Raw genomic sequence first — 24045 nt, 5'->3', positions numbered from 1 at the left:
ATATATGAGATTCTTGATTCCAAATCCAGGGCTTTCACCATCAGGAGGTTCCTAGACTCCAGGATGTCTGTAAACAAATGTAAACACAGTCTGCATGACAAGTCCCCATATTCCAGAAGCCAGTGACCCAGGCTCATAGAAAGTGCGCACTTAGAGCAGCTAGGTAGTGCAGTGGATAGAGCACTGGCCCTGGAGTCAGGAGGACCCGAGTTCCAATCCAGCCTCTGACACTTAATATACCTAGCTGTGTGACCTTGGGCAAGCCACTTAACTCCATTACCTTGAAAAAGCCAAAAAAAAGAAAGCACACACTTTCTACAGACTCCCAGGAAATGATGACCAGGCTCACAGGTGAGAAAAGAGCATTCCTCACCATGTAAATTATCTTAGGCTGGCAGCTCCTGCCCTGGCCAATGGAGAGGATGAGAAAGGCAAGGGTGCCGAGGGGAGGGTTGCCCCTTCTCCCATGTGTCCCTGCTCAAGTGATTCTAGGCCCTAATGATCAGCTCCAGTCCAAGGGCTCTTAGACAAGGGGCAATGTCTGCCATACTCTGAACCAAGTCTAGGAGGGAACCCAACATGCAGTCACTGGCTGCTGATCTCAAGGAAGGAAAGGGAAGGAGTGTACAGCAGAAGGACCAGAGGAGAAGATGAAATCCTGGATGGGGGTTCCTAGAGGTTCCTGGGGGCTCCGCCCAAGCTATGGCTCAGCATCCATCTCCCCTCTCCTCTGCCTCTTGGAATCCTTAGCTACTCCTTTTGAGGTACTCAAATGCCATATCCTAGAACAGGCCTTTCCTGATTTCTGAGGTGGTATACTCTTTTCCACCCTTTTGTTTTTATTTACCTGTTTTTTCCCCAGTAGAACGTAAGCTCTATGAGAGCAGGAACAATTTCTTTTTTTCCATTTTGTTTTTATATCTTCATTGCCAGGCACAGTGGTTGGCACACAATGGGAATGCTTGTTGAACTGGGAAACCCAGGTATCTAAGAGAGAAGGAAGCCACATGAAGAAAGGATTAGCTACTCCTTTAGGCTGAGATAGTTAGCCTGGCAATGTAGGTTATATACAGAAGGGTCGCTAATGCCGAGCTGAGACATGTGTATTTTATTTAGGAGATAATAGGGAGCCACAGAGGACTGCTGAGCATTCGGTAGAGTATTAGGAGTACTCTGAAAATAGGATGAGGAAGGAGAGTCATAATATGGTTGAAAGAGCTGGGTTTGAAGTCAGAAGACCTAGTGTCAAATTTTTATTCTACTACTCACCTGCTGTGACATTGGGCAAGTCACTTAACTTCTTTGAGATTCAGTTTCCCCCAAATAAAGGAGCTGGGCTAGATAAACTTTAAGGTTCCCTTCCAGTTCTATAGCAAACAAACTACAAAACCTATGAGTCTAATCAAGCCTGGAGTCAAGGAGGACATTTGGGACAGATGAAAAACGGTGGATGATGAGAAGAGAAAGGAGAAGAGAGGATGGACAAACTCCACTAGAGATCGAATCCATAGGATCTAGCAACAGAGTCAGAGAAGACAAGAGAGAGACAGGATCCCCTGCCTTTCCATCTTTTTGTTTCTTCATGTTCTGTTTCCCCCCAAGATGACCCAAAAGTGAACCAAAAGAACCTTGCTCCACTTGCTTCTCATAGCGGAACAATCCTAAGAAGATGAGGAAAGGGCTCCTGAAGGCCCTGACTTTAGACACCATCATTCTCTCCATTTCTCCATCCAATGCCCAATCTTCTGGCTGTCTTCATTGCAAGCAGAGAAGCAAATCCTGAAGACCTCTCAGGGTGACTGCCTGGGTCTTCTCAACCTTACCCATCTCCAGAGATGGATGGTGGGGAAATGGTAGTCAATCCCACTGTAAACATAGAATGAGGCTGGCCTCGCATGTTCTGGGACCTTGGTTGCATTTCAAGCTCGACCCATCAGCTAACCCTGTTACAGCTCCTGGTTTATACTTAGGCCTTAATCACTCCCAGCTCTTAGGAGTGGGCTGGAGCAGTCAGTGGTTTATTGAGGTTTACAAAATGAACCTGAGAGGGAGAGGCTCCTTAGGACACCTGGGCTGTCTCGCCAGTCTGGTGAGAAGGGGAGGGTCCTACCCCACACAGATATCCAAAGGCACCCACTCTGTGTAGTCATGTCACTGAGACTTGAGAACCACTGAGATGGAATAAGAGAAGATGACAGAAGCAAAAATCACCATGGTCAATCTCCAGGTAGAATTCCCTATGGAAGGTCATCCTAACCTGGCTAAAGCTGGCTCATCTGTAAAAGGGGATGATAACACTTCCTGCCTCCCAGCGCTGTTGTGAGATAATGTTTGTAAGATGCTTTGCAAATCTTAAAGAGCTACATAAATGCCAGTTATTATCATGATAATTATTATAAATGGTCATGGAATCTTGGTTATTACTGTAAGATGTGAGCAGGAGAACCAATCATGTGAAAGCAGACAGTATGGTAGATGTGGTGGACATGGTGGGGGCTCCAACTCCCCTCATGTGTTTGCTATACAAATATGGTATTTATAAAATTATCAGTTTCTTCTGATTTCCACCTCCATATCTCCTATCCATAACTCTACCCTTTCCTTACAACACCCATTTAACTCATGTCTATCGTCCTAGAAAAGAGAGAAAGCATCGCATGATATGTTAGGGGAAGATTTGAGATCCTTGAGGATGAAAAAGATCAGTGATGAAGGTGATGTCAAGAGAAATGGGGCTCCTAGAACCAGCCCTGGTGGGCCAGCTGCCTAAGCTTGCCTGCTAAGAAATGAGTCCAGCCTCAGTTTCCCCATCCATAAAATGGAAATAATACCTACCTGATAATCAACCAAGGAATAATAATTAAGTACTCATTATACTTGCTATCCTGCTAGTCACTGGGGAGAGAAAGGCAAAAATGAAGCAGAGGAGCTCACAGTGTGTGGTGTGATATGGTGGTGGTGGTGGTGGTGGTGGTGTGTGTGTGTGTGTGTGTGTGTGTGTATAAATAAGGTGCTGACCTGAAATGGTAGGAGGAGTGGATTTTGCAGAAGGAAGTGGCCAGGAAGCATTTGATTTAGAAACACTCATGTGCATGAGAGGATCCACAGATTTAGAACTCACAGTGTCCTTAGAGGTCTCTAATCCAAATCTCACAATTGTTTTTCTCAGACCCATACAGCAAAGCCAGGAGCAGGGAGAAGTTGTAGGGAGATTTCCATTTGATGTCGGGAAATGTTTTCTAACCATCAGACCCATCCATAAATGAGATGAGTTCTTTGGGGAGGTAGTGAGCTCCTCATCACCTCTTCAGATTGGACAAGATGACCTTGAAGTCCTTCCAGTTCTGAGATTTCATGATTAGCCAGTTCTAGTTCTACTCAGCACATTATCCAGGAGGCTTTGACTGTGCTCGTTTTTCACCACCATTGAATGATTTTCTTTAGGAGCCGAGTCGTATCTCCTATCATTGATGTCATAGACTGGAAAAATTTTCAATATTATCACTCCACCGACTTGCAGCGAGGGGTGTTTGACTGGGAATTAAATTTCCACTGGAAACCTTTGCCAGAGCCCGAGAGGAAGGAGCGCCAGTCTCCCATCAGCCCCATCAGGTAAGAGGCCATTTGCCAGCACGCTAGTCTGTACCCCATCAGCAATAGCATGAACAGGAACATACCCCCAGAGGGGATGTAGCTCTCCTCTGTTATTACATCAATTATTATATTGATTATATATCTATTATACCAAGGGCAAACATCCTTCCCACACTCAAGCCCCCTCTAGGTAATGGTGCCCAGTGGCAGCCCACTGAGTCATGTCTCATGCCCCTGCTCACTGCTGAGCTTCATATTTATATGCTGAGTGATGTGGGATGCGGTCCTTGTACCCTGCTCTCTTCCAACATTCTGACCAATGCTTCCCTGTTTCATCTAGACCCCAGGAAAAGAATGCTGTACAGAAAGTCAAAGGACCTGGATTCGAACCCCAGATCTGTCACAGAAAACTATGTGACCCAGGCAAATCTCCTTCCCTCTCTGGTTTCCTCTTCTATAAAATAAAAACAATGGACTAGGGGATCACTAGTATTCCTTCCAGCTCTGAGTCCTATCACCCCTAAAACTGCTCAAGATGAAGGGGATTTGCAGACAGAAACCTACCCTTGGTTTATCCCATTCCTAAGGCTTATGGGTCTTAGCTGTTTTTACACCTTTTACTGCATTTCAACCAGCATTTATTGACCACCTACTGGATACATGATTCATCATGTTGGATGCTAAAAGACTAGCTGATGAAGGAAACAGAACAGAGAAATGATAGAGCAGATGTAGAAATGACAGAAAGAAATATAGATGATAGACACAAAGCAGGTGGATAGAAAGTTAGATGAGAGGCAAGAGAGTAAAGAAAGATGGAGTAGGTAAACAGACAGTAGAGATAGATTCATAGACAGAAAGGATAGATGGATAGAATGATAGATAGACAGATAGACAGTCATACTGATAGACAGGTAGATACAGATGGTTATATAGACTATACAACTATAGATGGATAGATGGTAGATGGAAAGAGATACAGAATGAATGAACACTAATTTGTTGTCATTCTCCACCCAGTCCGATTGGAGACATGATCTGTAAAACTGAACAATTTCTGGGAGCTGGAGAGTTTTCATAGTTCTTTCCTTGGGTGGGAAGTTTAAGATGATCGCCCCCCCCCAAGCCCTCCAATAGCCCACCATGGTGTTGGGGTGATCCTAGGTTCTCGAGGCTACCACAGCAGGACCCAAGCTCTCCTGATAAGAGAAAATTCTGTAGGCAGGTTCAAGGACAGACCAGTCCAGTCAAGTTTGGAGAGGCTCATCACCGGGTTGACCTCTAGGATGAGTGTTTTGGCCACAGGCATTCACAAAACCTGTGAGTTTATGATTGGAAGGACCTGTAGTGATGTAGTCAGGGATCCTTCGATGTTAGCATGAGATACTGCAGTACAGTCTTCCTATGGGTAGCACTTGAGGCCCTTAGGGCCAAGGACTATTTGTTTCTCCTTGCATCTTTCATGTGATCCCACCTAATGAATGCTTGCTGAATGAACGACCTGCCATGGGGAGACAGTCTTTCTAACACTCTCAGAAGAAGCGAGCTGAGTCACCATTCTGAAATAATGCATCCTTCTCCCCCTCTTCTGCAAACAGGAGCCCTGTGGTACCGGGGGGCGTTGTGGCGATCGACCGGCATTACTTTCAAAACACTGGAGCTTATGATTCTCTCATGTCTATATGGGGGAGTGAAAATCTGGAACTTTCCATAAGGGTAAGAGTTAAAGAACACAGACTGGGTTTCCATCTGGATTGCAGAAACACCTTTCTGTGTTTTCACTGAATGTACATTAGAAAAATCTGAGTGGAGAAAGCAGTGGGGGGGTGATCTGAAATAGAGTTGATCCAGAGATAGAAAACTGTGGGCATCCAAGGACCCCAGCAGACCTTTCTTGCATCTTCCAGGTCTTACAGGGGACCTCCTTTTGATTATCCCCTCTCCGTTACCACCTGTGGTCAGAAGAGAACATAGAACAGGTTGTCCCCTCTCACCCATTCCAGGGGGCACCCTAATCCCACACCCCAGTGCCCTAATTTACCATCAGCTAATTTTATCCCAGCTAATTTACCATCCTTTCTCTTCTGGGGGCTGTTTATGATCTGTTAGACCCTTAAAGAAGAGAACCTTCTTTTTTTCTTTTTACCTCAATGGCAGGTTTGGCTCTGTGGTGGTTCTGTAGAAATCCTTCCCTGTTCCCGAGTGGGGCATATTTATCGCAACCATCCCCCCAATGCCTCCCCTGAGCAAGAAGCAGCCCTGAAGAACAAGATCCGAATTGTGGAGACCTGGATGGGCTCCTTCAAGGACACCTTCTACCAACACAGTCCCAAGGCTTTCTCTCTGAGCCAGGTAAGGAGTCACTCCTGCACCTGGTTCTATTCATCTACTTCTCATCTCCACCTCCATAGACTGGAGAAAGGGACAAGGGAGGGTCCGAGGGAGTCCAGAAGTGGGGAGAGTGCCTGCAGACGCCCATCTGCCTTCCTAGGGATGTCTTGGGATCACAGATCTCAAAAAGGAAGGGACCCCAAGGGTCACCAGTGGAGCTCCGGTACACAAGGAGGTTAAGTGATTGGCCCAAAGTCTCACAGTTAGTCAGGGGCAGAGATTCAAGCCCAGTTCTTTCTGATTTCTTCTACAGTCGCACTTTCTCATCCTGCCTGTAATGTACCCTTCAGAATTTTGTGCTCTGGGTAAAGCACCACTTGCCCCACCTGAGTTACGGCTCTCTATTAGAGTAGGATTCAAACCCAGGGCTCCAGGGCTGTTTCCACTCAACCACACTGATTCTCAGTCCTCTAGCTACTAATCAATAGCATCTCTTGGTTCTCAGGGTAAGAAAGCAGAGCTTGCTCTTGGGTCACCAAGAGTATAGCCAGGCTAGCTTGCAGACATCCTGATCTGTGGACGGGATTTTGGCTCAGACTTTTCTTCTGGGTTTGGAGCTCTTTCTTTAGGCACCAGAGAGTTATTATTGAGTTGGACAAGCTGAAATGACATTGGCTTGGCAAACACAAGAGGTTGGCATCGACTTGAGATGCAGTATCATTTAAATCATTTACAAAAGCTCACATGCCCATTCTTCCCCTGGTCTTCTGGTGGGAAGGAGCTCCGTGATGATAGACATGTGGGGCTTCTGGACAGAATTAGAGGCTGTGAGGAGGATCAGGGGTTGGTCATGGGTCCTCACAGCCAGACTGGCCTGCTTTAGAGACATCCACCTCCCATCCCCTGGGAGGCTGCTCTAATGCTGACCCACGATGGTGCTCCCCTGCCCCCGCCTGCCTGGACAGATGAGGGGCAGTGTGGGGCAGCTAGGAGAGAGTTCGGAGATCATCTTCTCAGAACCCTGCATAATATACATAAGGACCCAATCTTTTAAGAAGACCTGTCCAGAGTCACACAGCTAGTCATTCACAGAACTGGGACTCGAACCTGGATTCTAGTGAGAGAGACATCATGGCATCCTCACGGTGTAGTGCAGAGGGAGTCCCTGGGCCTTGGATTAAGATGGACCTGGATACAAGGACCCCTCTGCTCCAGGACAAAACCACTGACCTTCTGGGAGCCCCCAGGCAGCCAAGATGTTAAGTCTGACTTGTGGAGTGATCCAGAGCAATGAGATGCTAAAACCACCCAGGCTTTTGCTGTAGCACTTGATGCTACTTCTCTAGCTCCAGTCACACCATTTACTAGAGATGAGTCCAGAGATGAGTCCTTGGCTGAGCCATAAGGGTGCCATTCAGAGTGAGAGAGGGCCTGGGGGTCATCCTTTACAAAGGAGGAACCTGATGTCCAAGCACAAAGCTTGGGGCAGTGGCAGGATCCGAACCCTAGCCCTCTGACAGGGCTGACCCCATAGCCCCCACCCTAATCCAGTGGTCCTGCCTCCCTCCCAGTCTTACTAGAGAGGGCGTTTGGACAACCCTTGGGGGAGCTACTGAAAAGCTCCAAAGCCTTAGGTAAACGTCAGGTGGTAGGGTCCCCCAACTTCTTTCGCCTGGATTGCCTATTTACTAAAGGGTCCCCTTTCGCCAAAGGGAAGCTGCAGTCAGTTCCAGTTTCTTAAATGTCATTCATTCATAAGGTGAAGCCCGCCACCTCCTGGCCAGAAGAAGGAGTGCATCTGAACACATAGCCAGGCTGTTGGGGGGCTGCCATATCCCCTGATCCTCTTTGTCCTAATGTCACTCTTGTTTTTGCTTTCACCAAAGGGCTACATGGATCATATTTACTATCATCACCATCATTGTCACCATCATCAGTAGCAGCAGCACCCATGGCCCAATCCTTTATTTACATATAGACTGGTTGAGTCATGGGGGACCTCAATAGTCATGCTCTTTTGGGATCATTCCCCCATCCACGATGTCCCCTGAGAACCTTAGTATTTACCTTGTGTTTAGGGATCAATGGGAAAAGCGAAAAGACTCTCAGCTCCCATGCAAGCTTCTTGGCTAACATCAAATATAAGATGAAATCTGACCCCAAAATGCAACCCTTCCCTTCTGATAGGCCTCTGTCTTCCCCAGGGGCTCAGATCTAATTCTGTATCTAACCCCAACTCTGCTCCTAACCCCAAGGGGAAATTGTTCTCGGTTCATAAAAAAGCCAATCTCTCTCCCTCTAGTGAGAGCTACCAATCGAGGACCTCCATAGGACTTACCATATTAGCCTAGTTTGGCTAGGATTCCAGAGTTCATCTCCTTTCCCTGGACAAGTCAAGTTTGGGTCTAGGGTTCTTGGTGCCACTTCCCCACCCTGGTGCAGGAATTCTTGCTGTAGTCTAGGACTTAGGTCTCCTAGGACCATACAACTTGCTAGCTGATTCCCATGACTCTGTGAAATAAGGAGTCTTTATTTTCGGCTGGCATTTCTCATTGCCTTGGGTCTTTTTTCCATCTCTGGCTTAATCCCCTTTTAAAAGCCTACTCTAGAGGCAGTGGGGTGCTCTGAAAGTGGTCTGGAACTAATCAATGATTCTGCAAGCCAACAATTATGAAGTCCTACTTTGTGTCAGGCCTGGTGCTAAGTCCCAGGTACACAAAGAACAGGTAAAAACCAAGGTCTCTCCCTGTCCACAGTTGCGCTATTCATCTGGCATCAACTTCCTTTCCTGTATTCCCCTCCAGGCTGAGAAACAGGACTGCAGCGAGCGGCTTCAGCTGCAGAAAAGACTGGGTTGTCGGACCTTCCACTGGTTTCTGTCCAACCTTTCCCCAGAGTTGTACCCCTCGGAACACAAGCCAGGATTCTCTGGGAAGGTAAGAGTTGACCCCAAGGAAGGAGGAAGGGCAGAAATGGAGGAAATGGCGATCCATCCATCCACCCATCCATCACTTATTAAGTGATGTGCCTCATCCTAATCTAATCTAGGTGCTGGAGATAGAAAAATCAAAGAGTGAAGCAATCTCTACTCTGGGGACTTTACAGTCTATGGGGGGGGGGGGGGTGGAGAGAGCGATATTGGCTAACAACTGAAGGAATAAAGAACTTTTTAAAAGAGAGAATATTTTGAACAGTCTTGGAGAGAGGTAAACACTTCCAAAGGGGAGGGAGAGCCCTTCAAGGCTCTTACAGAGCTTACAGAGGGAAAAAAAAAAAAAGCTGAGATTCAAGAATAGAACCATTTTCACTAATCTATGAACATCTCAGAGGCTGAGTAGTCCATTCTTCTGATTCCTTTTAGAATGACACCAGACAGTGCTATGAGTTTTCCCAGAGCCCTGAGTCCACCCCTGGCTCATTGTTTTGATTTACAGCAAATTCAGGACTTTCTATGTCTATCTTCCACAAGTCCACCCTAGAGGAATCACCCAAAGCCCAGGAGACTTTCCTCTGTTTTGCTTTGCTTTGGTACCTCAGGAGTATTAAGATAATTACCAGGATGACCATCGTCCCCTCTCTTACTACCTGAAAGGTGGGACTCTGTCTGACACAATCTTCATAGTGTTTTTTACATACTTACTAGCTGGCAAGTGTATATTAGTAACATGCTGTAGTCAATCTATACTCACTATTCTTCTATTACTTTTTTTTACTTTTGCAAAGCAATGAGGTTAAGTGGCTTACCCAAGGCCACACAGCTAGGTCATTATTAAGTGTCTGAGGTTGGATTTGAACCCAGGTACTCCTGACTCCAGGGCCGGTGCTCTATCCACTGCACCACCTAGCCGCCCCTTTTCTATTACTTCTGATTACTTATAATTTGAATTCTTCTGAGATACTGGTTTTCCATGATTTATATTTTTAATTTTTTTCTTTGGATTTCCAGTGCCTAGAAAACAGTAGGTACTTAAATACTCCTAAATGATTTGAAAACATCTGAAGTACCAGCAGAATATGTATGTTGAGTGAAGATTTTGTCCCAATGAGTGAGGAAACTAGGAGGCTTGAAGGCCTGTTCAGTTTTCTGAACACAGAGTAACAAATTCCCTAAACTGCAAAATCAGCTTATTTCTTATCTGTGAGGACTGTCCAAGATTAGATGGACATCCACAGAAATAAGCAGACTAAATGCATGGGCTTCCGATTCTGCTACACATCATAATCTGAGCAACGTGCATTTTTCCTCCACTTTGTTTTGGGATGTGGATGACAAGACCAAGCTCTTTTATTTTGCAGGGAATTCCTCTGTAAAGTTTTTAACTTTGTAGTATTCTGGGGCATCACACAGTATGGAAATGGGAGTCTTTAGAAAGTTTTGCTGCTGATATGGAATCTTTTTTTTCAGTTTGGCCTCTGGGTGGCCAACAAAGAACCACCACATTAGGATTCAGGTCATCCCAATCATCCAGATGAGCCCTGTCTGTGATGGGAAGAGACCATGTAATCAGTTACTCAGAGTTTCTGGACTCTAGGCCTTTGGTTGAAACCTGTTGTTTTATACCCCAAAGCTTACTCAGAAGAACAAGGGAAGATAGCCTATAAAAGAGAATTCCTGCGTCTTTATTGGCTTGGGTGTCATTTCCTTCTCAATGACTGTTTTCAGCTCTACAATTCTGGCATTGGCTCCTGTGCAGACTGTGCATCTGGAAGCCTGGTGACACTTTCCCCCTGCAGGGACGGCTGGCAACAACAGGTGAGGGGGGGTGGAGGTGGTCATGGTTTCCTCCAGATCAGGAAGCTGACCCAAGGCCAAATGGTCAAGAGACTGAACCTTGTCTTTGGTGCCCCATCATTTATCATAGATTACACTTGACAGCTTATGGGAACCCTAGATATCATAAGGCTAAGAGGGATCAGACTGAGCCACCGGTCACATGGGCCTTGGGATTCCAGCTGAGGTCCCTATGACAGAACATGACCTCCCTCCTTGTTACATGTCCTCACTCCTCCTTATACACATATTGAGAGTCCTTGTGCCTCAATACAGATAATAAATAACTGGCTCCCAGAAAAATAAGACCCCAAAGTGACCTGTCCTCCTCAGCATTGCCCCATGGCCAGACCGTCCCACATTGGGGCTCCAAGACCAATAACAACAGCAGCATCTTTCAGGTGAATTGAAATTGAACTTCTGCGAGCAACAAAGTCCCTTCACAAGCATTAATCCTTACAGCCCCTTCTCCTCTCCCACTCACCCCATCCCACTCACAAGGTTGGGAATGCATCATCATTCCCACGGTAAATTAATACTGAATTACGGGAGTGGCTAGGTGGCATAGTTGATACAGCACCAGCCCTGGAATCAGGAGGACCTGAGTTCAAATCCAGCCTCAGACACTTAATAATTACCTAAAAAAAAAAGACTGAATGAAGAAGTGAATAACTCTCTCCCAAACATATGTCCATTAAATGGCAAACCCACAGTGGGTACAGTGGAAGTTAATGAACCCCTGGCTTTAAGTCAGAGGTCCTGATTCAAAGTCCAGATAACTATCAAAGATGTGAACCCAAATGAGCTCCAGGTGGGTTCCAATGTCCCTCTCAGTTCTAAACCTGTGAATCTATCATGGGGATCCAGGTCTCCTGACTAAAAGGTCCTTCCTAAACTGTGGGTAAGTCTCCAAAGAGAGGTAGGTGATGAGATCATAAAATCTGACATCTAGACACATTTCAGAGTTCTTCAAGGCATTTTCACATGCTTCTCACAACCTTCATGAGAGTATTGCCAGTATTATCTCCATTTTACAGATAAGGAAACTGAGTCTGAGAAAGATTAGATGGCCATACAATCAATAGTGTTTGACTTGTGGCTGTACTAACCATTAAGCTGTGTGTATGACCTTGGGTAAGTCACTCCCCTGTTCTGGCTCTTATGAAATGAGGAAATTTGAAGTAAAGGATCACAGAGGTCCTATCTGGCTCAAAAGCTGTAAGTGGGAAGACGATTTCTCTCTTTCAACCACATCGAGGTACAGTTCATGAAACCCTGGCCAGTCCAACTTGACAGAGCAGTCTGGAGGTCATGCTTTTTTTTTTTATTTTAATTTTTTAGATTCTTGCAAGGCCAATGGGGTTAAGTGGCTTACCCAAGGCCATACAGCTAGGCATTTATTAAATGAACTCAGATACTCCTGATTCCAGGGCCTGTGCTCTATCCACTGCACCACCTAGCTGCCCTGAGGTCATGCATCTACACACACACACACACACACACACACACACACACACACACAGCCAAATATATTGTCAATCTTTTTTTTTTAGGTTTTATATAAGGTAATGGTGTTAAGTGACTTGTCCAAGGCCACACAGCTAGGTAATTATTAACTCGGGTCCTCCTGACTCCAGGGTTGGTGCTCTATCCACTGCGCCACCTAGCCACCCCTATATTGTCAATCTTAAAAATATAGGGTTAAAATAAAATGACAGAAAATATAGGTTAGACATGAAATTCTGTTCTCTAGGAGTTACCATGAAACTGGTGGAGATCATTAAGGTAATGATCACCCTAAGGAGTGGTTTGGAGTATTTATCCAAAAAACAAAGGGCAAGAGAAATCTTATCTAGAGATCTATTATCTAGTCTGTCTAGAAGCTAGCACAACTGCTCCTCAAAGGCTCATTCTGATAGGGTACTATCTGATGACTTATCTCTTCCTGGACTTCAGGTATCACATAGGCAGAGTTTGGAATTAGCATGTCTAGTAGCAAATGTGAAAGAAGGGAAGTCTTTTTACCAGGAATATAGTTTGAACTACTGTTTTGTCAATATATACACAAAAACACATTCTCACATATTTGAAAAAGAGGGAGAAGGGGAAGGGGGGAGGGAGATCCTGATTTTACATCAATTTCATTCCTGAAAATTTTCCTACCTTTTCCCCTACCCTGCAGTTGCTGCTCAGTTATATCTGATTCTTTGTACCCCATTTTGAATTTCTTGAAAAAGATATTGGAGCCTTTTCCTTCTCCAGCTCCTTTTACAGATGAGGAATCTGAGGCAGAGGGTGAAGTGACTTGACCCGGATCACACAGCTAGTAAATGTATTAGGCTGCATTCAACTCAGAAAGATGACTTTTCTTAATTCCAGGCCCAGTGTTCTACCCATTGCACCACCAGGTCCCTAAACTAGTGAGCCATTCCTAATAAAAAAAGGATAAAAAAGAAGGGGGGGGAAAGCAATGTAGTAAAACTACTGACCTTGGCAGCCCATTAATGAACATGCTCTACTTGGCAGCATCTGGCGTATTCCAGCAAGAAGCAAATTAGTTGTGGTCAGGACCCCCTGCTCTGCTTTGATCTGAACCAAGAAGGAGAGGTGACTCTTCAGAACTGCACAGAGGAGACTCACTCCTTCCAGAGGCAGCACTGGGATGTTCAGGAGGTAAGGAGTCAGCCTGGGCAGAGGCTGGCAGAGATGTGGCTAAGAGCTAGCTTGGGGACTTGGCAAACTTTGGGCTTTTAAGATATTCACTAACACCCACAGTCAGAAGGTAAAGTGAAGGTTTTTGGTGAATCCAAATAACCTTGACTTTGTTGAAGAGAGACACTAGCTCCTTGGAATCTCAGAATATTAGGAAAACTGATTGAGAGTGAGTGGTTGAGGGGAATGGAATTGAAGGATGGAATCGGATGAACATGAAAGAATTCATGTAAAAGACCAACTCTAATCCAGAAGAAATTTTAGGGACACAAGTTTTATTTAAGTATTTTTGTGGAATATGAAGGAGATCAGAAGCTAAGGGAGAGGCTAGAGGTAGGAAGTCACTGATTCTCTAAGGGACATCAACTGCATCAACAATGACATAAGACACAATGAGAAGTTATCCCCAAGAGTCAGTTGCTCCCCCAAAGGCAGACAAGCAATCAGAGTATAAATAGTAAGAAAGGGTCTAGGAGTGTGAGAAGTTATTTTGGGGGCTCACACTCCCCCACAACAACTCAACTAAGGAGTAAGTGAACTTTGAAAGGCTCTGGAAAGTGAGGTAATTTAGAAATAAGTAATGGAGGCAGTAATTCAAATAGCAGAGATGAAGTTACTAGAGAAATGTAGATGTATGAGGGGTGATAGTTCAAAGATTCAATTCTTTCATACTAAGGCAGGGATCCATAGTTTTGTAGAGACTTGTTTTGTCCTTGGGAGTGGGGGTTCAAGGTGTCACTGCCAGGGAAGGGCAAGGTAGGGCAAGGCACTTTCATTGACCTAGTTTGGACACTTGGGATCAGGGTGGGTTCAGTGTTAATGTAAGCACATGGTCTGTGTTAGAAAGAATAGATTACTTATTAAACATATTTTTTTCATCCAATATTTCCCCTACTTCACCATTGTTGACTCTCTCCAGTGCTAGCAGTGATCCCTTAATTATCAAATCTGAAAGTCTTGCCCCAGACCTCAACCTTTTTGACCTCTGACCCATCCGACATCATCAATCACCTTCTGAAGGTTGATCTAATCTGTTCTTTAGTTTTGGTGACCCTGATTCCTTGCTATTTGCCTGACCCCTCCTCAGCATCCTTTGCTGGTTCTTCATTCATGTCCCACCTCACTGTAGGGATCTCCTGTGGCACTGTCATGGGCTTGCAGTCAAAAAGATCCAAGTTTAAATCCAGTTTCTGGCACTTCTTGGCTATGTGACCCTGAGCAAGTCATTTAAGCTCTGCTTGTCTCAGTTTCCTCAATGGTAAAATGCAGACAGTAATACTCCCCATCAACCCCAGATTAGATTGGAAGCTCTTTGAAGACAGGAATTTTTTTTAAAGAGTTTATTTATTTTGAGTTTTACAATTTCCCCCCATTCTTGCTTCCCTCCCCCCACCCCCCACAGAAGGCAGTTTGTTAGTCTTTACATTATTCCCATAGTATTCAGTGATCTCAGTTGAATGTGATGACAGAGAAATCATATCCTTAAGGAAGAAAAATAAAGTATGAGATAGTAAAATTACATAATAATATGCCTCCCCCCCCCAATTTGACAGTAATAGTCTTTGGTCTTTGTTCAAAGTCCATAATTCTTTCTCTGTATATGGATGGTAGATAGCTCAAAATTGTTCCTGCTTGTTGCATTGAAGGGATGAGCAAATCCATCAGGGTTGATCATCACCCCCATGTTGCTGTTAGGGTACACAATGTTTTTCTGGTTCTGCTCATCTCACTCAGCATCAGTTCATACAAATCCCTCCAGGCTTCCCTGAATTCCCATCCCTCCTGGTTTCTAATAGAACAATAGTGTTCCATGACATACATATACCGCAGTTTAAGTCATTCCCCAATTGAAGGACATTCACTTGATTTCCATTTTTTTGCCACCACAAACAGGGCTGCTATAAATATTTTTGTACAAGTGGTATATGGTTTTTATCATCTCTTCAGGGTATAGACCCAATAGTGGTATTGCTGGGGCAAAGGGTATGCATATTTTTGTGGCCCTTTGGGCATAAATCCCAAATTGCTCTCCAGAAAGGCTGGATGAGTTCACAGCTCCACCAATGTATGTGTCCCAGATTTCCCACAACCCTTCCAACATTGATCATTGTCCTTTCTGGTCATATTGGTCAGTCTGAGAGGTGTGAATTTCCATTTCTCTAATAAGTAATGATTTGGAATAATTTTTCATATGACTATGGATTGCTTTGATTTCCTCAGCTGTAAATTGCCTTTGCATATCCTTTGACCATTTGTCAATGGCTTGTTTTTTTGAAAATTTGACTCAGTTCTCTGTATATTTTAGAAATGAGTCCTTTATCAGAAGAAATACTAGTTGCAAAAATTGTTTCCCAATTTACTACATTTCTTTTGATCTTAGTCACAGTGGTTTTGTCTGTGCAAAAGCTTTTTAATTTAATGTAGTCAAAATTATCTAGTTTGTTTTGAATGATGTTCTCTATCTCTTCCTTGTCATAAACTGTTTCCCTTTCCATAGATATGACAGGGAACCTACTCCTTGACCTTCTAGTTTGCTTATAATATTGTTTTTTATGTCTAAATCCTGTATCCATTTGGATCTTATCTTGGTATAGGGTGTGAGGTGTTGGTCTAATCTAAGTTTCTTCCATACTAACTTCCAATTTTCCCAACAGTTTTTATTGAAGAGAGTTTTTACCCCAATAGCTGGACTCTTTGGGTTTATCAAACAGCAGATTACTATAATTGTCTCCTGCTATTGGATCTAGTCTATTCCACTGGTCCACCACTCTATTTCTTAGTAGTTTTGAGGACCGGTGCTTTATAATTTTAGATCTGGTAAGGCTAAGCCACCTTCTTTTGCACTTTTTTTCATTGAATCCGACAGGGATTTTTTTTTGCCTTTCTTTGTATCTCTGCACTTGGCCCAGGGGGTATCCAAATGCTTTTGACTGTCCTCTTCCTCATGCCACACACTCATTGCTCTTCCTCTACCCACCTCTCACCTCCAGTCCCTCCTCTGCACTCAGTTCCCACCTTAGTTCAGGTCCCCTTCCTTTCTGACTGCCTTATAACTGCGGCTTCCTAAGGGTTCATCCTTCTTCAAGGTTCTCAGCCCTCCCAGGCCATCCTCCACACTGCTGGTGGTTCTTTTCCTTAAATGTCCATCTAATCAGTCACTCTCTAGTCTATAAATAAACTCCAGGGGTTTCCCAATGCCTGTTTAGTTTTGGAAGCCTTTCTCCATCTGGCACCAACCTCCCTTTCTGGCCTCACTGGTCATTTCTCCTCCTCAGATACTCTGCCTTCCCTCTGACCCTCACTAGAACTCTCCACCTTCAGATATTCCATCTGTTTCTTCCCATCTAAAATTCCAGGGCTTCATTCTTTTAGTCTAAGGCTCTGATCATTGATCAAAGACAAAGACTCATGAAAAGGGAACCTCTCTGCCCCTACCAGTTATTTACACTGAGCTTCAGATCTCTTCTTGAAATCAGTCCTCACTAGAGAGGGCTTCTTCTGCAGGTTATAAGAGGTCTGGACCAGAGCTAGCAATGGAAGGAAAGGGGGTAGTGCCTCCAGGACAAATATCTCCTATGTTTAATTGGGCCAAGACACATATGAATCATAGGTATTATTTCCACATGAAAAACTATCCTGTTGGTCATTATATCTTCTAGATTACCTTAAATAAAGAGCCAGACTGGTATAAGATATGAATGAACACAGGACTTGGGTTAGAATCATGGCCTCATTCTTCATCAACTCACCTCTATTTGCCTCAGTTTCCTCAATTATAAAATGAAGATAATAAGAGCTCTCATTTCCTAAGGGTGTTGTGAGGATCAAATAAGATGATATTTGTAAAAGGCTTGGCACAGCTTGGCACATAATAGGTGAGTTATTATTATTATTGTCTGAGTTGCTTCCTGAAAGCAATCATGGCTTCTACAAAGCTGCACAATCATGACCACTCCATTATTACTGGGAGTGAGCTCTATTTTTCTTCCCCTGATTTTTTTCCTTTAAAATTTTTTTATTTTTAATATTAAAAAAATTGAATTCCAAATTCTCTCCTTCTTCTGTCCATTCTCAACCCATGAAGAGGGCCAACAATATCCTCCCAATTTAATAACAGCAAATCAACAGGCATTCATGAAGAATTTACAATAAAGGGGGTGGCTGGGTGGCGTGGTAGACAGAGCAACCACCTTGGAGTCAGGAGTACCTGAGTTCAAATCTGACACATAATAATTGCTGAGCTGTGTGTGATCTTGGGCCTTATAAAAACCAAAAAAAAAAAAAGAATTTACAATAAGTCAGGCAAAAATATTCCCTGACCACAGTGTCCAAATTCTAAAATGGGAACATGCAACCAATTCTGAACATGCAAGACACATACAGGGTAAATTGGAGAGGATTTCTAAGGAAAAAACATTAGCATTGGGGTGGAGGTGGGGGTATGTGAAGTGGAGGGAAGAGATGGCCAGGAAAAGGCTTCTTGTAAGAAGTCAGATTTTAGCCAGGGCTTGAAGAAAGCCAGGGATCCACAGGGCAGAGACAAGGAAGGAAGGAAAACAAAAGGCTTAATAAGGAATTAGGTTTCTGATTTTTTTTTTTAAGTAAGTGGGAAACTCAAGTGGGAAACTGGTGGGTCTGCATCAATTTATTCCAGGAATCTTAGGCAAACAAGCTACTGTTGATTCAGCTTTCCAAGAAATGAATAAACCCCTTGTGGAGGCTGAATCAATTAAATGAGGGGAATAAAGCCAATGTCACCATATAGAAGAAAGACTAATGTCACCATGAAGAAAGAGCACTTAGATTGTGGCAAGAGCAAGCATCTTGTCTAAATCTTTACTTCACTGGAAATCTCCATTAGCCAGAACCTTCCAAGCATGATAATGTCTATAAGGGGCCCTCTCTAATCTTGAAGAATTTCCTAGGTTATCAGAAGCGGACTAAATTCATGGGTTTGATAAGATTTTAGTCCTCTACCCAAGTGGAAGACCTGGGTTCTGAGAATATATAGAGACTCTGGGGAAGCCAGTAGGTACCTGAAGAGGGAGACTGTTCCAGAGATGGCAGTCAGGCAGAGAGGGAATGTCTTGTCTGTGGGACCAGAAAGCTTATTGTATTTATCATTTTGCTCATGATTAGCATTATTGTTAGAAATATTCTTTTTCTTTCTTTGCTCATGAGGCAGTATAGCATATAGTAGGTAGAGTCCTGGACTTGGAACCAAATTCAAATCCTGCCTCAGATATTTAATAGCTGTGTGACCTTAAATAAGTCATCTAACTTGGGCTTGCCTAAGTTTCCTCCTCTATAAGTGAATATAATGACCTCCATGGTCCAGCTCTGAATCTATGATGATAATTTGACAATGAAATCAAACAGAATGGTTTTTAAAAAATCCTGTGAGGAAATGAAATCAAATAGATAAGTGAAAATCAAATAGAAAGGTTTTAAAAATCCTGTGAGGAAAAAGTCAGGTCTCAAGTTATATGCTTTGCAAATGTTTATATTTATTTTTCTGCATCCATGATTCCCCCTCAGTTGAATATATCTTTTTGTTTTAACACACAGTATTGCTTCATTTATTGACTGACTGAATAGATAAATAAATGTTAATAGATAATTGATGATGGAACATTTTGAGAGACAGGCCAAGTTGGTCTTTGGCTCTACGGTGCTTATTGAATGGATAAATGAGATGGGAATGCTTTCTTTTTTTTTTTCTAGAATGGAATGATTGTCCACATCCTTTCTGGGAAATGTATAGAAGCTATAGAGAGTGACCATGAGAAAAATTTGTCCTTGCAACTGTGTGATGGGAAAGCCAACCAGATATGGAGGTTTGACCACATCCATGCTGTGGATCAACGATGAGCATCAGAAACACCAGACAGAAGCTTGCCCTCATGGAAGGTCATCATGGACCTCAAAACAGGCTAAGATTTTAGAGGAAGAGGTGCCTTTGAGCTCTTTAAAGGATACCTGAAAGATATATGCAAAGAGCTTGGGGGTCACAAGACCTAGAGTGATATCCCAGTTCTAACAATTTCCATCCATGGGACTCTGACCATGGTACTTCTTTCTTTAGGCCTCTGTCTCATCTGTAAAATGAGAGGGCTGGAGAACAAGACATCTGAGATAACTTCCAGCCCTAAGGTCCAGAAAATGTGCAAAATCTCTAGTGGTTAATCTGACAACAGTTCGAACTGCATAAGAGGATCAATATTCTTCACCACTTGTTAGGCAGGTACTGAGCTTTTCCTTCAGCTAACAGGATAAAAAGACTGTCCTGCCTTAAAACCAAATTCTTAACATCTGACAAGAGAAAGGAACCTGAACATCTTTGGCCATGTCTTCATAGACCTTAGCTTAAAAGTCATTCTGATCTATGTCTTGCCACTGGATCCAGATGGCTCCAGAAGAGAGGCTGGTGACTTTGCAAAGCACCCCATCACTTAAATCCAGTACATTTGCAAGTCATGACATCACCTTCTTGATGTCATACTCTGCTTTAAGAACAATGAAAGAGAAAACATGTTTTGTACAATGAATCCCCTAGCCAAATATGGTTGCCCCTGTGACCTTGAGCAAATCCCTTTAAGTCTTTTGGCCTTGTAAAATGAGGTCTCTTGTAGCTCTAAGTCTACAAATTTAGGATACTCTGTCCAAGTCCTTGGGGAGAAAAAATCAAAGGTTCATGCTCAGAGGGAAGAGAAGCTGTGGAATAGGTGTGAGAGGAGGTAGGCAAGAGTCAGCAAAACTTTGAAGTATCTGACTTAGCAACCTCAAGGGAATCATGAGTCAGATCTAGCTAGGATGATGCAGATTCAAATCAATGAAACCTCGTTTCACAAAAATGATGACAGCTGGTACACTTTTAGTGCTTTTCCATTCACTGTCGACCACCTTATGAAACAGGCAGGGAAAATACCAGCACCCTCTCAGTACAGGTTTCAGGGACTGATCAAGGTCTTATAATAATGATCTGGTGGCAGAAAACCTGTATTCTTGACAACTGTCAACTCTGACAATTGACCTCTTCAGAATGTCAGTCTCTTCTTTCTTCCCCCATGCCTAGATTTCATCCTCTGCCTTGCCCTGGCCTCTGTGAATGACTCACATGTCATCTATTATTCCACTTTCAACCCTTATGACTGAAATTAGAAAGCAGCGCTGGGCATACCCAGCAACAAAAGCAAACCATGAAACAATATTGTTTCTAATATTGTTCTACATATGGCTCTGGAGATTATCAAAGGGAATGAAGCATATAAATGTATATACATACATACATACATACACACATAGATATAGTCATAGGAGAGCCAACACTAGGGTTCAAGACCTGCTCCTGACCTAACCCCTCAGGACCTTGGACAGCTCTCTTCAAGCCAAGTACTTAGACACCTAACCCTAATGGTGTGTCTTTGCTGGTATATAAGGATGCTGGCAGGCAGATGCAGTGATAAACGACTGGCCTCCCAGGCAGGAAGACCTGAGTTAAAGCTTGCACATATTAGCTATGTGGCTCAGGACAAGTTATTTAATTAACCTTTGTGCCTCCCAGAGATACTTCTATGCCTACAACTAACTGTCTGAACAGATGCTGATCTGCATTTGGGGGGTGGGGATGATTTCTCATCCAATGAAATTATGTCTGAATCTCCACCTAAAAAAAAGTATAGTTGGCTATGAAGTTCTAATTCCTATTCTTTTGGGTATGATGAATTCATATATATAGCAAGAGAAGAAAGCTGCTGATGGCCCAGTATCGCTTCATTCTTCTTAACAAGAAAGGAATGGAACTCTTAAGGATTTGGGTTGGAGAGGAGTGAGAGTGAGGTTCCTCTATCAAGGGAGAGGAGACTGGTAGAAGCTCTTAAAGGCCAGAGTAGGTAGAACCCCCCCCCCCATGGACAGGAAGTTGGCCATATTTAGCATAGGGTTTTGAAAACCATGTCCTAGAAAGTGGCTGGTAACTAGTAGCTGCCTAAAAAAGTTTTGTTTTCATTGAGTGGTCTTTCCTCCACATGACAAAGCTAGATTTTCCTGCTCCTTCAAAAAATATTATCCATACTTGAATGAAAAGATCCATCTTTCCTAAAATGGAGCACCACCACATGAATGTCTGAATGTGGAAATTGCCCTCCAAAGATATCCATCTTCTGCAAGAAGTGAATGTTTATGTATTTCAAATGAGTACAGACAAACAGATTTTATAGGGATGCACATTCTTGATTTATCACAAGGATACATTACTTTTCTAATATATGGAAAGTATTCAATCCATTTCTTCTTTCTTATATTATGCTCCAAATGGCCTTCCTTTATCTTCAAAGGAAAAATGATTGCACAAGGGCCTTTCCCTAATTTTTTTATTTATCTTGGTTAAAAAGAAATCTTGAAATTCTAAACATTTCCAAAACTGAGTTTTGAAAGATGGCATGAAAAATTCTGTCACAATTATTACATAGTGGGGCAGCTAGGTGATGCAGTGGATAGAGCACCGGCTCTGGAGTCAGGAGGATCTGAATTCAAATTCGACTTGGGCAAGTCACCTAACCCCATTGATCTGCAAAAAAATTTTTAAAAAATTACCATGTAGAGCAGGGAAAGGGAACTTCCATGGGTCTCATTATGTGGTCTGGAGCTGCCAAGGCAACAGCAAAGCAGGTCTCAAAATTCAAAAAAATCTAGGATCATTTTAGGGATGTTTTAATTAAATGTTAGACCAAATATAGCAAACTAATTTTTAAGTTTTGGTCCTTGGCAGAAAAAAAGTTTCCCCATTCCCCCTTTACAACAGTAAAGGATAGTAAAAGATAGAGTAAGGAAAGAAAAAAAAGATTTCTAATTTTTACATGTATTTTGCTATTGGTATTTTATGTGTTTGAACTATAAAATACTGTGTTAAATTAATATAATGAAATAAAAAGTTTATTTCAATTATATTTTGTGGTTAGTATTAATTAAGAAGATACTAATGGTTTATTTGGTAAAAAAAGAATGGTGTGCTTTTTGGTGGACCCTTTAACTCCATGAGATAAAGTTAATGATGTTCAATTCCGAAGATGACAGATGTTCATAGCACCTATAAAAATGTCAAACTTTTGATCTATTCCAGACAGTTTTCTGGTTCATTGTTGCTATTCGTTTTGACCTGGGTTTCTCTCACCATGTCAATAAATCAAGATTCTCTTTGCTGAGTTTCCCCTATCACTCTGAAGGCCTCAAGAAAGTCCAGTGGCAGTCTAAACTTAGAAAAAAGTGGTCAAATTTCAATTGCCACATCACTACATGCAGCACTCAAAAACTAAGTTATGTATTTTAGTGGTCCTTTAAAAATGTGGTTTATTGGATGGCGACAAGAAGGGATCGAGTCTTAGGAGCTCTCTGATAAAACTCATAAACTAAGGACTCTAACTAAACTTTCCAGAGACAGAACCCACAGAGGGACCCGGCGAGGCAGTTCTCCTACTCAAGGTAACCTGGAAAAGAGCAGGAAGGCTCTGCTCCCCGGGGTCGGAGGGGCGGCCCACCAGAACCAAAGAACTTCAGCCTCCAGGAGGCAGCCCCAGGGCACTGGGAGCCGTGGCTCACAGCAGGGGGGGGGGGGGGGGGGGAAGAGGTCTCCTGAACTGCACCCCAGGGAGCACCTAGCACAAAGTGGGGGAACAGCAGGGGGACCCAGCCCTCAGGGCACACAACAAGCAGCTTGGTCTTTCGCCCAGACCCAGAAACAGAAGCAGGCGGAGCCTGTAAGCAGGAGCCCCCAGGGCATGAGCCCATTGAGCTGAGGGAGGGGAGTGAAGAGAGACTGCAGAGCTCTGTCCTCTGCCCCTGGAACAGGACTCTGGGGTTCTGACCACATTCAGATCCTGATCACAGTCTAGGCCCCCATACCTCAGCCCTGTGGCAGAGGGAGGTGCTTATGGTCATTCACAGACCAGGAGGGAGGACAGAGCCTCACACACTGAGACCCTTGTGGGAGTGTCCCAAAAGCTCAGGAAGCACCCCAAAACCAGGCTCAGGCTGGGAAAATGAGCAAGCAGAGAAATAAGAGGAAGACCATTGAGAAATATTTTGCTCATGAGCCCAAGAAGGATCAAAACACTCAGTCTGAAGATGAGGAAGCACAAGCTCCTGCATCTAAAGACTCCAAGAAAAACAGAAATTGGGTTCAGGCTATGACAGAGCTCAAAAAAGACTTTGAAAATCAAATGAGGGAGTTAGAAGAAAAACTGGGAAAAGAAAGGAGAGAGATGCAGGAAAAACATGAAAATGAAGTCAGCAGCTTAGTCAAGGAAATCCAAAAAAATGCTGAAGAAAATAGCTTGCTAAAAACCAGCTTAGGTCAAATGGATAAAACAGTTCAAAAAGTTATTGAGGAGAAGAATGCTTTAAAAAGCAAAATTGGCCAGATGGAAAAAGAGATAAGAAAACTCTCTGAGGAGAACAAATCCTTCAGACAAAGAATAGAATTCAGGGAGATTGATGAATTTAACAGAAATCAGGAATCAATACTTCAAAACCAAAAAAATGAAAAATTAGAAGAAAATGTGAAATATCTCATTGAAAAAACAACTGATATGGAAAACAGACTTAGGAAAGATAATTTAAAAATTATTGGAATACCTGAA

The 24045-nt window shown here is 43.2% G+C and overlaps 1 protein-coding gene across 1 annotated transcript in view; it reads left to right on the top strand.

The window, feature by feature from the left end:
* GALNT15 (polypeptide N-acetylgalactosaminyltransferase 15) overlaps positions 1–22351 on the top strand; it is a 45970-nt gene extending 23619 nt beyond the window's left edge. The window contains exons 4-10 of the mRNA XM_074195753.1: positions 3445–3612; positions 5193–5310; positions 5752–5946; positions 8730–8861; positions 10589–10678; positions 13223–13369; positions 19133–22351. Of these exons, the coding sequence (XP_074051854.1) occupies positions 3445–3612; positions 5193–5310; positions 5752–5946; positions 8730–8861; positions 10589–10678; positions 13223–13369; positions 19133–19279 (997 nt within the window). The 3' untranslated portion in view covers positions 19280–22351. The remainder of the gene's footprint in view (positions 1–3444; positions 3613–5192; positions 5311–5751; positions 5947–8729; positions 8862–10588; positions 10679–13222; positions 13370–19132) is intronic.
* The last annotated feature ends 1694 nt before the right edge of the window (positions 22352–24045 follow it).

The sequence above is a fragment of the Macrotis lagotis genome, chromosome 7 (genome assembly GCF_037893015.1).
Source record: "Macrotis lagotis isolate mMagLag1 chromosome 7, bilby.v1.9.chrom.fasta, whole genome shotgun sequence".
Lineage (NCBI taxonomy): Eukaryota > Metazoa > Chordata > Mammalia > Peramelemorphia > Peramelidae > Macrotis > Macrotis lagotis.
Note: the sequence above shows the minus strand (reverse complement) of the source record. Positions and strands in the feature narration are given on the sequence as shown.